This window comes from Salvelinus namaycush, chromosome 8 (genome assembly GCF_016432855.1).
Source record: "Salvelinus namaycush isolate Seneca chromosome 8, SaNama_1.0, whole genome shotgun sequence".
In the NCBI taxonomy this organism is placed as follows: domain Eukaryota; kingdom Metazoa; phylum Chordata; class Actinopteri; order Salmoniformes; family Salmonidae; genus Salvelinus; species Salvelinus namaycush.
The window spans coordinates 42289581-42307660 of NC_052314.1; the positions used below are offsets into that span (position 1 = coordinate 42289581).

Here is an 18080-nt window from a genome sequence, read left to right on the forward strand (position 1 = left end):
ATGGCGGCTTATGCGTTTAACATTTTTCAACAGAACAACGATTTATCATCATAAATAGTTCTTACTATGAGCTGATCTTCCATCAGAATCTTGGGCAATGTATCCTTTCTCGGGTCTAATCGTCTTTTGGTCGAAAGATGTCCTCTTGTCCCGTCGAAATGGCCACTAACGTTCGACCGGTACTGGAAATGTGCCCAGCTCCTCAAAGGGCGCCACAAAGAAATGCCTCAAAATCGCACTAAACGGATATAAATTGCTATAAAACGGTTTAAATTAACTACCTTATGATGTTTTTAACACCTATAACGAGTAAAAACATGACCGGCGATATAGAAGTGCCTAAACCAAAGCTTGGAAGGAGGCCAGTCCCGACGTCCATCGTACGTCAGGCGCAGGAAGAAAAGAAAGCTACTTCCGCCTTGTGGTCTTTTATACAGGCCCTGATTGCGCAATCGACTCCATTCAAATTGTCACCTCTTACTGACATCTAGAGGAAGGCGTGTTTGTATCCTAGAGGAAGGCAGTGTTTGTATCCTCATAGCATTCACAGGGACATTAAAACTGACCTGGGACCAGAGGCCAAGATTTCTGAAATCTCACTCCCTGTCAGGAAAAGTGCTGTAGAATGAGTTCTGTTCCACTCAGAGACATAATTCCAACGGCTATAGAAACTAGAGAGTGTTTTCTATCCAATAATAACAATAATATGCATATTGTACAAGCAAGAATTGAGTACTAGGCAGTTTAATCTGGAGACCAAATTATGCTAATGCGAAACAGCACCCCCTATATTCGCAAGAAGTTAACAAAAAAACGTTCATAATTTTTCATATTTTATATACAACTTTAAGGATTGAGACTTCGTAAATGTAGTGTATATACTTTAAGTTAAAGTATTTCCTTTATAACACTTTTAAAATAACATCCCATATGACATTATTATTCTTTAGATCACATCTGACCATTCCCCACGTTAATGTTAGAAATATTGTTCCAGTATTCGCTTTTGAACGTGTTAAAGTTTCAGCGGGGAAAGTCTCTGGAGACAAAGCGCATTCCTTTGTGTATTTTGGAGAGGGAGACCCTAGATCTCCTCTCCTTTAATTTACAACAGGGTGTGAACTGTCAACCCCCCAGCAGCTCCCTCCTCCCCTCTGTGGGTGAGAGAGGGTCTGGTTACTGCCATCCATTGCCAAGCTGATCTGACCCATTCGGGTTCTCAAAGGACAGTCATGACAAGACAGAGGGGAAATGATGCTGGTAATTAATTGGCAGATATTGTGTTACGTTTGGCTTTTTAAGCCAATAGTGGCTAACCAGGGGTGGGATAATGTCAATGTGGCTTTGATTGGATAGTAGTCGGGAGTTTGTGATGGAACAACTGGCAGTGTCAACGTTGATATAGATTAGTGTATGTCACATCAGGATTAAGTCAAATTAAAAGTAAAGTAAAATGTCCATGTATAGTTTTCAATTCCATTTGATCTCAGAAAAAGAATAGTATAGGTTCTGAAACCATAAGCATCTATTCTTAACCTCTTGACGCTAGGGGTCAGATTGTTTTAAATTTTAAATAACGTTCCCATGGTAAACTGACTATTTCTCAGGTCCAGATCGTAGAATATGCATATAATTTACAGATTAGGATAGAAAACACTCCAACGTTTCCAAAACTGTCAAAATATTGTCTGTGAGTATAACAAAACTGTTTCTGCAGGCGAAAACCTGAGAAAATCTAACCCCGAAGTGATTATTTTATTTTTTATCTGTTTCCTGGCCCGTCTTTCTTCCATTTAAAGGGGTATCAACCAGATTCCTTTTCCAATGGCTTCCTCAGGCTGTGACCAGGCTTTAGACATAGTTTCAGGCTTTTATTTTGAAAAATGAGCGAGATTTTTCAAAAGTAGTCAGGTGTCCTCTGATAAGTTCCTGCGCGCGAGAGGGTAGCTCTCCATTTTCTTTTTCTCTCTTATTGAGTAGGTTACGGTCCGGTTGAAATATTATCGATTATGTTTGTTAAAAACAACCTGAGGATTGATTAAAAAAACATTTGACATGTTTCTACGACCATTACGGATACTTTTTGGAATTTTCGTCGAAAGGAACGAGGCTTTGGTTTTCTGAACATAACGCGCAACCCAAATGGCGTTTTTTTGTTATAAAAGTAATATTTATCGAACAAAAATAACATTTGTTGTGTAACTGGGAGTCTCGTGAGTGCAAACATCCGAAGATTATCAAAGGTAAGCGATTAATTTTATTGCTTTTCTGACTTTCGTGACCATGCTAATTTGGGGCTAGCTGTTCTAGCATTGATTGATACACTCACAAAAGCTTGGATTTCTTTCTCTGTAAAGCATATTTTCAAAATCTGACACGATAGGTGGATTAACAACAAGCTAAGCGGTGTTTTGGTATATTTCACTTGTGATTGCATGATTATAAATATTTTTTGTCATATTTTGCGCCCTGCAATTCAGCGGTTGTTTAGGAAAATGATCCCGTAAAAGGGATCCGTAGCGCAGAGAAGTTAATATAGAATATGTTAGTGGTAAAATACAGTACCATGGCTTCTATTCAGGCCAATAGACCCATTCAATCTTATATACAGTAGCAACCGCATAGCAACAAATTTTACTAGACTACGATATTTTCTCAATCCAGTTTACAACAACACACAGAAAAGATGGGAAGCTTAAAACACGATGACGATCAACAATAATCACTTAATTCCATTTACTTCAATGAGATTGTATAGCAATGCCATTACAAGCATGCATTGTCACTGAAACAAATAGTCACATACATAAAGCACAAAGAACAACATGTAACCATACCTGCATTTAGCAATAGAATGCTCGAAATCCATACTTCCACTTTCAGCATTGCGTTGGTTTACGAGTTTCCCACCAGTAATTGCACGCACGCCTAGATGTGAACTACCACTGTGTGTACAATCTCATTGTGACCATAGGTCATCAGGGTGTCCGGCAGTCCCTGTCCTCGTCTTCAGCCATGCACAACTAAACACAGTGCTGAGTCCTACTGCAGGCAGGAGTCTGGGAAAGCCAGATCCTCAGGATTAACACTAATGCAATTAGTGCCATTTTACAGAGTGTGGACTGGTGACTGCTAGGGAGTCAATTATAGAACAGTGTTGGGAGACGCAGCCACTAGTCTTACCTGCTGAGCCTTACAGGCAGATCACAGGCTTGTGTAAGCAGCAGGGCAACTAGAATATTCCTCTTTTGTAAAAGAAGAGTGTGAATGGGTGAAAACTGTAAATAAACCCAAGCTACAACCATACATACACATGCTTGGTACCTGTCATATAGTTATCAAACTGAGAGCTGATCATTGACTCTTGGGCGTGCCCTAAATAATAGGCTGGACCAATATCCATATCCATACTTATGGTTTTCACATTTTAAATGAGCATGCCCTAATTTGTTATGGGATTGCATAGAATCATCAAGCACCCCAGCAATTTGAACCTTGGACAAGTTTTGACAGTTCTCAATAATCGTTCATAATGTTTCTATGGGACATTACCTGTGGTTCCTGGTTGGTAGCTGCATATGAATCCTGCAGCGTGCTGTGGGTTGTAGTGGTCTGGAAGCAGAGGCTCTGAACCATACAGACTATGCCAGGACAGCTCTATACACCAGCCACCATAGAGACAGGGGCTGCTACTGCACTCACTCACATCCACATCACACTGACAACCCTTGAAACCTGAACAGGACACAGACAGAGTGTAACACATATAGAGGGGGTAGACAACACACACATGTACACATGCAGGCCCGCAGGGAGGGATGCACGCATGCACACACACACACACACACACACACACACACAGTGTAACGCATATAGAGGGGATAGACAACACACACATGCAGGCCCGCAGGGAGGGATGCACACACACACACACACACACACACACACACACACACACACACACACACACACACACACACACACACACACACACACACACACCTCTGTATTTATAAAGATAACAAATACATTTCCAACATTGTGAGAACTCTAGCTCTCATTCCTTCTCCCTCTCTCTCTCTCTCCCTCTCTCTCTCTTTCAATACCCTCCCCCTCTCTTTCTCTCTCCTACCCCCTCTTGCTCATCCTCTTCTTCCCTCTTCTCTCTCCATCCCAGCTAGCACATTTGGTTCATTGGAAGTTGTGGGAACCAGTGTTTTTGGTTTCAGTTTGGTTCCGGGAGCGAAGATTCCTGACCGGCAAAACAAGCTGTAATTTCAGGCTGTTTTTTCAAACAGCTCCTACACTAAAAGGGCATTATCGTAATTTTCACAATATTATTCCAACCTCATAGTGTGGAAATATACTGAACAAAAATGTAAATGCAAAATGCAACAATTTCAAAGATTTTACTGAGTTACAGTTCATATAAGGAAGTCAGTCAATTCAACTAAATTCCTAATCTATGGATTTCACATGACTGGAAATACAGATATGCATCTGTTGGTCACTGATACCTTAAAAAAAAGGTAGGGAGTGGATCAGAAAACCAGTCAGTATCTGGTGTGGCCACCATTTGCGTCATGAAGCGCAACAAATCTCCTTCGCATAAAGGCTGTTAATTGTGGTGTGTGGAATGTTGCCTCACTCCTCTTCAATGCCTGTGCAAAGTTGCTGGATATTGGCGGGAACTGGAACACGCTGTCGTACACATCAATCCATAGCATCCCAAACATGGTCAATGGGTGATATGTCTGGTGAGTATGCAGGCCTTGGAAGAAGTGGGACATTTTCAGCTTCCGGGAATTGTGTACAGATCCTTGTGACATGGGGCTGTGCATAATAAAAGGTGAAACATGAGGTGATGTCGGTGGATGAATGGCATGACAATGGGCCTCAGGATCTCATCACGGTATCTCTGTGCATTCAAATTGCCATAGATAAAATGCAAGTGTGTTCATTGTCCGTACCTTATGCCTGCCCATACCATAACCCCAACGCCACAATGGAGCACTTCGTTCACAACCTTGACATAACTTGTTAGGGTCCCTTTTTCAGAATTTCTGCTGACTGACATGCCCAGAATTAACTGCCTGTTACTCAGGTTCAGAAGCCAGGATATGCATATAATTGGTAGCATTGGATAGAAAACACTTTTAAGTTTCTAAAACTGCTAAAACAATGTCTGAGACTATAACAGAATTCATATGGCAGGCTCCCAGGCTCTTATTATGTAAACCTATTGTTTCTATGCATGTCCGTCACCCAGATTGCAATTCCTATGGCTTCCACTAGATGTCAACAGTCATGTTTTGAAAAACTAACAATTATTTGGAGTTTCTGTAAGGTTACCACCTGAGGCGAATCAGTCTTTCGGCGCACGCTTACGAATTTGCCTTTCCTATTGAACATACTACTTTCCGTGTGAAATATTATAGTTTATTTACATTTTAGAGTACCCGAGGATTAAATAGAAACATCGTTTCACTTGTTTGGACAAAGTTTAGCGGTAGCTTTTTGGACTCATTTGTCTGCATGTTGAACGAGTGGATTACTGAAATCAATGGCGCCAACTAAACAGAGTTTTTGGGATATAAAGAAGGATTTTATCGAACAGAACAACCATTCATGTTGTAGCTGGGACCCTTGGGATCGCAAACAGAGGAAGTTCTTCAAAGGTAAGTGATATATTATACCGCTGTTTGTGACTTTGTGAAGCCTGTACTGGTTGAAAAATATGTTGATGTGGGGCACCGTCCTCAGACAATCGCATGGTATGCTTTCGCCGTAAAGCCTGTTTGAAATCTGACAACGCAGTTAGATTAACAAGAAGTTAAGCTTTTAAATGATATGACACTTGTATGGTCATGAGTGTTTAATAATACGAATATGCATTTGAATTGCGCGCCCTCCAATTTCACCAGATGTTGGCTAGCCCAAACCACTCACCCACTCCAGACCATACACGTGGTCTGTGGTTGTGAGGCCGGTTGGACACACTGCCAAATTCTCTAAAACGACGTTGGAGACGGCAATAGCTCTGGTGAACATTCCTCCAGTCAGCATGCCAATTGTACCCAGCCTTAAAAACTTCCGACATCTGTGGCAAAATAACCATAGGACAACCACACTCTCACCAAGTTCTTAGAATGAGATCCCTGTCTTTCCCTCACTCCACCTTACTCTCATACCTTCTTAGGGGACATCTAGAGAGGGGCTGCAGGTGCTATTTCAAGAACAAATGACATGCCTACAGTGCTTTCTGTTCTGTAACTGTGTGACTGTACTGTACCTGGCCAGCAGTCACATGTATAGTTTCCCTCGTCCTCCAGACAGGTGGCGCTGTTGACATATGGCTGGGAATTGCACGGAGAGAGAGGAGTTTCACAGTGTCGCCCAGTGAAGGTGGTCTGAGAGCAGTCGCAGCTGTACCTGAACGATAACAATTTTTAGTTACAGATCTTTCAGTTTCAGTGCCAATTACTTTTCCAGTAAAAAGTGAAGCTATGCAAGCAAACATTATGCAGCCATTTCTTGTTTTACTCCACAAAAAAATACAAATCTCTCTCTCACACATCAACACCTTCAGGACACAGGGCCCCATTTTGGCATGGCTGGTCTTGGCACTCGTCAATTTCGATTTCACAGTGGTCTCCCTGGAAACTGGACATGCAGGTGCACGAGAAGCTGTAGACGTAGTCATGACAACTCCCACCCTTGAGGCAGGGCTGTGATTGACACTTGTCAATCTGGACCTCACAGGTGGCATCTGGAACATCAAACATCCAATATGGCCGACAGTCAGTCACAGGGCTCTGGTCGTATAATACACACTGGCCAAACCATCTGGACAGGTCAGTTTAGGGAAACACGAAGGGGAATATCAACATGCACCTGTGGAGATAATACTCAATGTGAAATGCTTTCATGTTGACTGGCTTACTGATCATCATGTACTGATTATTAGAGGCTCTGTTTCCTTTACTCGTGTTGTTGTTATTGTTTGTTTCTGTGTCAGTTTTGACATAAGCCCCCCTGTGTGGCTTTCATCTGTGTTCTACCATGTTATTCTGAATCCCAGATCAATCATACTGTAAACCAGAACACAGGGCGATGGACTACATAGCAAAATATTTTCTAAGTGTGTATTTAATCTTTCCTAAAATGCTCTAACGAGCTAGGATTACCTGTAGATTATCTTTAATGAGCAAATCTCTATTTCTATAACTGGATGTTATCAAGCATGGAAAGGCTATAGATATCCTGATTTTATGTTTTTGTATTTCTATTTTTAAATGTATGAGCTATAGCATAGAATAGGCTATAGAACAGAGGGTTAGATTTGAGGACTAGAGTACATAACTCAAATTGCCACTAGATGGCATCTGTTTTACTCATTGGGTCAGTGGTGCGCAATCTTCATCCTGTGACCGGGAACACACATGATACAACTTATCAAAGTTATAATTAAAAACTAGTTTATTAAGAGATGTGTTACTGCTTGGCTGGAGCAAAAGCCTGCACTCACATTCCGGACCTCTGCAGGTAAGATTGGCCACCCCTTGATCTAAACCATTTAAGGGGGTTTGCGACCTAAATTCACATAACACATGCCTGTTTCAAAACATTTTCTCCCATTTGGTAACTACTGAACAAAGCCCTGAAGGAGCTGTCTCTTCTCATCTTACCTGTAAACCCTGGGCTGCAGAGACAGTCGTACCTGCCCACCCTGTCTATACAGGTGACTCCGTTCCTGCAGGGCTGTGACACACACTCGTTCACCTCTATCTGGCAGCACACACCCTGGAACCCAGGCACGCAGAAACACGAGTAGCCATCACCACGGCTATGACAGATGGCCTGGCTGTAGCAGGGGTTGGGGAACACTGGTCCGTTACCATTACCGCTGACCTCGCCATCAGGCGAGACACACCTGGGGACAGGAAATATAGTTTGATTGATTGTCTGACTGATGTGTTTCTGTTAGCATAGGGGTGGGACGCTCCAGATCTGGAGGGCCAAGGGTTTTCTGGCTTTTGTTCTGTCCGTGCACTAACATTTCTGATTCAACTAATATTGATTGATCCCCAGGGGGAAATTGAAATGTCACAGCAGACTTTTCTGGTATATATTATTTGAATAGGTCTTTCATACATTCTCTTTCTCTTTATTACATTCTCGTACCAATATGTCAGTACCACCAGAAAATTGTATTGATATTGAAAAGGGTAAGTGTTTAGTGAGGGTGAACTGAAAGGTATCCATATTTTATTCTCTTAGCAGTGTGTTACAATGAGTCATGCTTTGCATTGTCCCACACAACCATTGTGTCCTATAATAGCCTATGACACAAAAGGTTCTCTTTCCACCTGTGAAAAAAAGTATCCTACCATTATCCATTGCAGTACAAGGACATTTGCAAACTTAAGAGCCTCACAAAGCATCACAGCGTGCCTCCATGGCAACCAATTCCACAGTTCCATTTCTGCATTGCCTCTATTGCCATAGCGACCGCAGGCAGACAGAAGTCGCTCATTTGAGGTATTTATCATTCCATTCATTCGAAGCACAGCCTCATAGCTGCTGTGGGTCTACTTAATCACACAGCACAGCAGAGCTTAATGACACACCACCTGGCCTGCCAGTCAGTCACAGTTATGTTTTTCCTCTTTTCATTTGTTTGGCTGTAAACATGTTGCCTCCAATACTAATTAGTGGATTAATCCATTCATTTGTTTTTACAAAACACATCTTAGAGGGAGGGAGGAATGAACAGCATGGCTCCTCCTAATGCCCAGCTTACAGGAATATAGAACTTCCACTCAGATGAGCTGGCATCATGCATACTGTAGATCGGGGATGGCCAACCCTTCTCCTGGAGAGATAATGTTACCTCAGGTGTGTTTTGAGTAGGGCTTGAGCAAAAGCCTCTACACCCAGTAGGTCTCCATGAGGATGAGGATTGCCTACCCCTGCTGTAGATGCTATAGCACCCATGTCATTTACTAAACAAACAAAAGCTTTCTATGGGAGCGGAAGGTTAGTAAACATGCATGCACCACCCATCCCGGCACATTGCAGATGTACTATCTCGATTAAGTAAGCTAAATCAAGCTACTACTTTAAGCTCTGACTCTGCTGCAGATCCTTTTACATTTAGGAAAACATTAGTAAATGCACATACAAATTCATCTTCTTCTCTGCCTAAGCAAGTTCTGTCTGACTCTGGCATAACTGAGAAACATGGGGTAAGTGTTGCTTTTAATCATAATTTTATCTCGGCAGACTTTTTATTTGAGAGAAATGGTGGTTTATTTGACACTGGTCAGTCAATCGATTGTTTTTCTCTCCATCTCAGGGGTTCCCAAACTATTTCACTCGGGGGCCCTCCTTCTAGCATTGGGGAACATCCCGCGCCACACCTGCGCGTGCACACACACCACGTCTATTTCTATGGGCACAAGCACTGCTCATGACACAAACTTTTCAAACGCCTCTTGTTGGTGGAGGTAATTTTGCAGGTTTAAAGCTTATTACCTGCAATTCTACACATTTTGTCATGGGGTGAAAGAAAATGTTGCAGTTTTAAAGAAAATTGTATGTATTTTGCCATGTCTAATGTGCATTCATGCGATATTTGATTGACTAAAAAGTTACAACAATATCTATGGGCTAAAAACCTAAATTAAAAAAAATTGGGTTTGGAAGGTGGTCCATATACTCCCCTTTCACAAAGGTTGTGACCCTTGTGACCTATTTCTAAACTTTCTTACCTAGCTGAAATTGTAGAATCCTTGATTAATTCTCAGCTAAGATCTTTCTTAACTTTGAAATGTATTCTCAACATACATCAGCCTGGTTTTAGACGAGATCATAACACTATCTCTGTTGCATCCCTAGCTACAGTATAAATTATGTTGTTAACTGTATGGATTAAAGGCAACATTGTGCTGCCCTCTTCATTGACCTGTCAAAGGCCTTCGATACTGTTAATCACTCACTGCTAAGTCAGACGCTTTCCTCAAATGCCCTAGACCAGGCTGCATTTAACTGGTAAAAAAAATAATTGACAGGTAGAACTCAATGTGTAACTACTGATGGTGTTAGATCAGGTTTTCTGGACATAAGGAAAGGTGTCCCACAGGGGTTGATTCTGGGTCCTGTACTATTTACATTAACAATATTGACTTGTCTGTAAAAAAATGTAACCTGCACTTGTATGCTGATGATAGCCCCACATTTTTTGTTTTGTATTTTATTAGGATCCCCATTAGCTGTTGCGAAAGCAGCAGCTACTCTTCCTGGGGTCCACACAAAACATGACATAACATTAATAGACAAGAACAGCTCAAGGACAGAACTACATGAATTTAAAAACAGCACACATAGCCTTCTTATTAATACATACCCACAAAATATATTGGTCAAATAGGGGAGAGGTGTTGTGCTGTGAGGTGTTGCTTTCTCTGGATTTTTTTTAAAACTAGGTTTGCTGCTCATTTGAGCAATATGACATGGAAGGGAGTTCCATTAAATAATGACTATATAATACTAAACTCTTTCTTGAATTTGTTCTGGATTTGGGGACTGTGAAAATACCTGGTGGCATGTCTGGTGTGGTAAGTGTGTGTGTCAGAGTGGTGTGTAAGTTGACTATGCAACAATTTGGAATTTTCAACACGTTAATGTTTCTTATAAAAATAAGTAATGCATTCAGTCTCTCCTCAACTCGTAGCCAAGAGAGACTGGCATTCATAGTATTTATATTATCCCTCTGATTACAATGAAGAGCAAGATGTGCTGTTCTGTTCTGGAACAGCTGTAGCTTAACTAGGTCTTTTTTTGCAGTACTTGACCACATTTATACTGAACAAAAATATAAAAGCAACATGTAAAGTGTTGGTCCCATGTTTCATGAGCTGAAAAAAATAAAGATCCCAGAAAATTACCATACTCTCAAAAAGCTTATTTCTCTCAAATTTGGGGCACAAATGTAATTACATCCCTGATCGTGAACACTTCTCCTTTGCCAAAAGAATCCATCCACCTGACATTTGATTAAATAGCATGATCATTACACAGGTGCACCTTGTGCTGAGGACAATTAAAGGCCAGTCACAAAACAATGCCACACAATGTCTCAAGTTGAGGGAGTGTGCAATTGGCATACTGACTGCAGGAATGTCCACCAGAGCTGTTGCCAGAGAATTTAATGTTAATTTGTCCACCATAAGGCACCTCCAATGTTGTTTCAGAAAATGTGGCATTACGTCCAACAGGCCTCACAACCACAGACCACATGTAACCATGCTAGCTCAGGACCTCCCCATCTGGCTTCTTCACCTGCGGAATCATCTGAGACCAGCCAAGCAGACAGCTGATGAAACTGAGGAGTATTTCGGTCTGTAATGAAGCCCTTTTGTGGGGAAAAAAAACTCAGCCAATTCTAATTGTTCTCTCGAGCTCATAAAAATAATCCCTGCTTACAAATACAGTGCATTCAGAAAGTATTCAGACCCCTTGACATTTTCCACATTTTGTTACGTTACAGCCTTATTCTAAAATTGATTGAATTAAATGTTTTCCTCAGCAATCTACACAAAATGCCCCACAATGGCAAAGTGAAAACAGGATTTAATTTTTTTTAGCAAATGTATTAAACATGAGATTTGAAATTGAGCTCAGGTGCATCCTGTTTCCATTGATCATCCTTGAGATGTTTCTACAACATGATTGGAGTCCACCTGTGGTAAATTCAATTGATTGGACATGATTTGGAAAGTCACACACCTGTGTGTATATAAGATCCCACAGTTGACAGTAAATGTCAGAGCAAAAACCAAGCCACGAGGTCGAAGGAATTGTCTGTAGCGCTCCGAGACAGGATTGTGTCAAGGCACAGATCTGGAAAAGGGTACCAAAACATTTCTGCAGCATTGAAGGTCCCCAAGGACACAGTGGCATTCTTAAATGGAAGAAGTTATAAATCACCAAGTCTCTTCCTAGAGCTGGCCGCCCAGCCAAACTGCGCAATCAGGGGAGAAGGGCCTTGGTCAGGGAGGTGACCAAGAACCCGATGGTCACTCTGATAGAGCTCTAGAGTTCCTCTGTAGAGATGAGAGAACCTTCCAGTAACACAACCATCTCTGCAGTACTCCACCAATCAGGCATTTATGGTAGAGTAGCGAGACGGAAGCCCCTCAGTAAAAGGCACATGACAGCCCACTTGGAGTTTGCCAAAAGGCAACTAAAGACTCTCAGACCATGAGAAACAAGATTCTCTGTTCTGATGAAACCAAGATTGAACTCCAAGCGTCACGTCTGGAGGAAACCTTCCCTATGGTGAAGCATGGTGGTGGCGGCATCATGCTGTGGGGATTCTTTTCAGGAACTGGGAGACTAGTCAGGATCGAGGGAAAGATGAACAGAGTAAAGAACAGAGAGATCCTTGACGAAAACCTGTTCCAAAGTGCTCAGGACCTCAGACTGGGGCTAAGGTTCACCTTCCAACAGGGTTACGACCCTAAGCACACAGCCAAGACAATGCAGGAGTGCCAAGCTTGTAGCGTCACAGCTAAGAAGACTCAAGGCTGTAATCGCTGCCAAAGATGCATCCAAACTAACCCTCAAGTTACCGAAATAACCCTCACCCTAATGCTCCCAATACCTCAGATACCCTCCGTTGATACCATGCCATGTCTAGCTCTAGGACACACACCAACGGGAGTTGATATCACAGAGAGGCATCTCCCCAAACATGGCAACCCAAACTTACCATAACACCCCCAGCAGAATCAATGGGACCAGATCACCAGCAGTGGCATGCCATGTAATGAGTGGAATGCATATGAAGGGATCCACAGCATTTAACACACAGGGTGTGAAGTGCACACCTGTTTTAATTTTAGTACATTCCAGTGGGCCATTCTCAAAGATGGATATGACACTAAACGATGAATGGACTGTCATGTTGTGGGTGTGCACTGCATGACACTTGTTTGAAGGTTTGGGATTTAGAATTATTTTAGGCATATGCTGGTGGCAACGTTAATTATAGGAAGACTTGGGATACATGATCCACGACAGATAGCACATCTCAGTGTCATAGGCTATAGCCTATTTTTCTATGCTAGGCCTATCTGTAAACGCTGATACATCCCGACAAAATACACCATATGAGTGGCCTAATGTAGTTTTCTGGACATTGCAAACTGTCGAAAATAAACCCATAACTGATGGGTTTAAATCAGGGCTTTATTTCGGCATGAAAAGTGAAAGGACGTTTGAGCGGTTATTCAAATTAGCCTACATCACTGCAGTTGGACAATATTTGTGTACTAACAACAATACATTCCTCAATGCACTGTGTTGTAGCCTAGGACGTAGTATTTTCAAGAAATGTACACTACACGTTCAAAAGTTTGCTGTCACTTAGAAATGTCCTTGTTTTTGAAAGAAAAGCAAATGTTTTGTCCATTTAAAATAACACCAAAATGATCATAAATACAGTGTAGACATTGTTAATGTTGTAAATGACTATTGTAGCTGGAAATGGCAATTTTTGGGGGGAATATCTACATAGGCGTACAGAGGCCCATTATCAGCAACCATCACTCCTGTGTTCCAACGGTACGTTGTGTTAGCTAATCCAAGTTTATAATTTTAAAAGCTTTATTGATCATTAGAAAACACTTTTGCAATTATGTTAGCACAGCTGAAAACTGCAAAAGCAAGAAAGCAAGAAGCAAAACAAACTTGTTTAGACTAGTTGAGTATCTGGAGCATCAGCATTTGTGGGTTCGATTACAGGCTCAAAATGGCCAGAAACAAAACTTTCTTCTGAAACTCGTCAGTCTATTCTTGTTCTGAGAAATGAAGGCTATTCCATGCGAGAAATTGCCAAGACACTGAAGATCTGGTACAACGCTGTGTACTACTCCCTTCACAGAACAGCGCAAACTGTCTCTAACCAGAATAGAAAGAGGAGAGGGAGGCCCCGGTGCACAAATGAGCAAGTTGAATTCGGATCAATTTGATGTTATTTTAATGGAGAAAAAATTTGCTTTTCATTCACAAACAAGAACATTTCTAAGTGACCCCAAACTTTTGAACAGTAGTGTGTGTGTGTGTATATTTACATTTTAGTCATTTAGCAGACGCTCTTATCCAGAGCGACTTACAGTAGAGTGCATACATTTTACATACTGAGACAAGGATATCCCTACCGGCCAAACCCTCCCTAACCCGGACGACGCTATGCCAATTGTGCGTCGCCCCACGGACCTCCCGGTTGCGGCCGGCTGCGACAGAGCCTGGGCGTGAACCCAGCCCAGCCGCGAACCCAGAGACTCTGGTGGCGCAGCTAGCACTGCGATGCAGTGCCCTAGACCACTGCGCCACCCGGGAGCTCAATGTAGCTATATATATACCTATATATATATATATATTTTATACTTTGTAAGTAGGAAAACCTGCAAAATCGGCAGTGTATCAAATACTTGTTCTCCCCACTGTATATATATATATATATATATATATTAAGCTTTAACTAGGCATATTTTTGAACATGATCTTGGATTAACTGCCTCACCACAGAGAGCAGCTTGTGGTCAAAACCTTTCCCAGTACTGAATAGTCACAGTGAATAGTCAACTTCATGGTAAATCTCTGGCCAAGACAGAGTTTTTCAATCTCTTCAACATCAATGACAACTCTGCTCCATACACTTTCCCTGTCTTACTGGGTTTGGGATTTTACACAATGCCGATTTTGCAGGTTTTCCTACTTACAAAGTATGTAGAGGTCTGTAATTTTTATCATAGGTACACTTCAACTGTGAGAGACGGAATCTAAAAAAATCTACAAAAATCCAGAAAATCGCATTGTATAATTTTTAAGTAAATAATTTGCATTTTATTGCATGGTCCAGCACCAGCCCCCACACCACCACTACCTGCCTCCGTCCCATCTGAGCCCATCAGCGGAATACCCCTGTCCCTCCCGGAGCGCTTTGACGGTGTGCCAGTGAGATGCAAGGGATTCCTTCTGCAGTGCGACCTGTACCTCACTCGCTAAGCCGAGGCTGTCTCCGGGAGAGACAGGGTTGCCACCATCATCTCGGCACTGACCGGACGGCCCTGGACTGGGGTGCGTGGTCTGGGAAATGGGCGGACCCGAGGTCGAGTCCTACGAGCTCTTCACCCTCCTCTTCCGCTCGATGTTTGATCATCCTGTGGAGGGCTGAGGGGAATGAGCGCCTACTTTGACTACGCCAGGAATCTAGGACCGCCTCGGAGTTTGCCCTGGAGTTCTGGACCATCGCGGCCTCCACCGGATGGAACGAGTCGGCTTTGGTCACCGTTTTCCGCAGCGGACTGCGGGAGGATGTACAGATGGAGGTAGCCATGATGACAACCCGTCACTTGACCAGCTCATCAGCATGGCAATCTGGGTGGACAACCTGCTGCGGTCCCGATGAAGACCTGCGCAGAATCCGGAGCCCATGGCTACACCTGCTCCGTGGTCAGAGCCGATGTCGGTGGGCTCTGCACGTTTGCCAGAGGCAGTGCGTAGGGGGAGGAGGAATCTGGGCCTCTGCTCCTATTGTGGAGAAAAGGGTCATTTCTCCCCGACCTGCCCTCTATCCACTAATAGGACGAGGAGGTGACAAGCCTGGGAATTCCCCTTCTCCAACCCAGGGAGGATGCAAGATCTACTCTCCTTTTCTGTCAACTCAACCAGTGTGTTTTCCCATTAAATGCCATGAATATCCTAGCCGCTCACTCCCGTTAGCTCTGATTGATTTCTGGAGCTGCCGGGACTGGCCACTGCTTACGCATTCCTTTGGTTCCCCTGCAGTCACCCATTCCGGTTCGAGCCCTGGATAATCGTCCAATTGGGACAGGGCTCGTACATCACATCACTGTTCCCCTTTCTCTGCTGACCCATGACACTCAATAGAACAGATCACCTTTTTGATTATAGACACCCCCACGCACCCCGTTGTTTTTAGGTCTCTCCTGGTTGAGTTGGCATAACCCTCTTACCTCCTGGTGTGAGAGGAGACTGCTGGGTTGGTCGCAGGAGTGTCAGGGGAGGTGTCTCACGATGTCTGTCAACACCACTACGTTGGAAAGTTTGGACCACGCCCCTCAAGTGTATTTACCGGAGGATTACCAGGATCTGCACTGGGTTTTCTCAAAGACCCAGGCTACACGCCTGCCTCATCACCCCTGGGACTTTACCATTGACCTGCTGTCTGAAGCAGCCCTCCATAAAGGACACGTCTACCCCCTCTCCTATGCGGAGACCGAGGCCATGGGGACCTACGTACAGGAGAGCCTCCAGCAGGGTTTTATCCACCCCTCTACGTCACCAGCTCCTTCCCCTGCCGGTTCCACAACGACCCTGGTCTCACCTCTCGGTGGACTTTGTCACTGACCTCCCCCCTCCCAGGGGAACACCACCGTTCTTGTCGTTGTGGACCGGTTTTCCAAAGCGTGTGGCATCCTTCCTCTGCCTCTGCTCACGTCGGCCATGCAAACTGTAGAGGCTGTTTTTACGCACGTTTTCTGGCTCTACGGGATCCCGGAGGATATTGTGTCAGACCGTGGCACTCACCGTACGCGTATGGAAGGCGTTCATGGAACGCCTGTGAGTCACGGTCAGTCTCCCCTCCGGGTACCATCCTCAAGCAAATGGGCAGGTGGAGAGGGTCAATCAGGAAGTGGGCAGGTTCCCGAGGTGTTAGTCAGGACTGGTCGGGGAAGTGGGCGCAGAATTCCCTTCGCCACTCCTCCACTAACCTCACTTCTTTCCAGTGCGTGTTGGGGTATCAGCCGGCCCTGGCAACTTGGCATCCGAGCCAGACCGAGGTCCCTGCGGTGGACGAGTGGTTTCAGCATGCTGAGGAGATCCGGAACTCTGCGCACACTCGTCTCCAGCGGGCAGTACATCGGTACAAGGAACAAACCGACCGCCACCGCAGTGAGGCGCCTGTTTTCTCTCCAGGCGACCTGGTCTGGCACTGGAACCTGCCTCTCCGCCTGCCCTGCTGGAAGCTGAGCCTGCGGTTTGTGGGGATGTTTAAAGTCCTGAGGAGGGTTAACTTCTCTAGGGTAGGGGGCAGCATTCGGAATTTTGGATGAAAAGCGGGCCCAAATTAAACTGCCTGCTACTCAGGCCCAGAAGATAGGATATGCATATATTGGTAGATTTGGATAGAAAACACCCCAAAACTGTTAAAATAGTGTCTGTGAGTATAACAGAACTGATTTAGCAGGCGAAAACCTGAGAAAAATCCATCCAGGAAGTAGGATGTATTTTTGTTTTGTAGTTTTCTATTCAATGCCATTACAGTATCCATTGACTTAGGACTCAAATTGCAGTTAGTATGCCTTCCACTAGATGTCAACAATCTTTAGAAATTGTTTCAGGCTTGTTTTCTGAAAAATGAGGGAGTAAGAGCAGTCTGAATGAGTGGACCCTGCAGTGTCACAGCTTTTTCATGCGCTCGACCGAGAGAGTGCCTTTCTTGTTTACCTTTTATATTGACAATGTTATTGTCCGGTTGAAATATTATCGATTATTTAGGCTAAAAACAACCTGAGGATTGAATATAAACATCATTTGACATATTTCTATGAACTTTACGGATACAATTTAGATTTTTTGTCTGCCTGTTGTGACTGCGTTTGAGCCTGTGGATTACTGAAGAAAACGCACGAACAAAACTGAGATTTTGTGGGGCTGTTCAATGTCCTCCGGAGGGTCAATGAGGTAACATACCGTTTACAGCTACCCACTGACTACCGGATCTCACCCTCTTTTCATGTTTCTCACCTCACGCTGGTGGTTCCTGGTCCCCTGGCTGATGCTGTCCCCCATGACACCCCACCGCAACCCCTGGACATCGAGGGAAGCCCAGCCTATGCTGTCAGATCCCTCCTGGATGTCGTGGGGGTTGGCTACAGTACCTGGTGGACTGGGAGGGGTACGGTCCAGAGGAGCAGTGTTGGTTAAACTCACCTTCTGCACCTGCTTTCTGACCCCCGCTGTATACGTTCCAACTCATCATTTCA

At 43.7% G+C, this 18080-nt stretch overlaps 1 protein-coding gene across 1 annotated transcript in view; it reads right to left on the reverse strand.

Moving 5' to 3' along the window:
* LOC120052130 (protein crumbs homolog 1-like) overlaps positions 1-15406 on the reverse strand; it is a 52531-nt gene extending 37125 nt beyond the window's left edge. Inside the window, 5 exon segments of the mRNA XM_038998974.1 lie at positions 3553-3735; positions 6293-6432; positions 6574-6769; positions 7689-7933; positions 15129-15406. Of these exon segments, the coding sequence (XP_038854902.1) occupies positions 3553-3735; positions 6293-6432; positions 6574-6769; positions 7689-7933; positions 15129-15406 (1042 nt within the window).
* Between the last annotated feature and the right edge of the window lie 2674 nt (positions 15407-18080).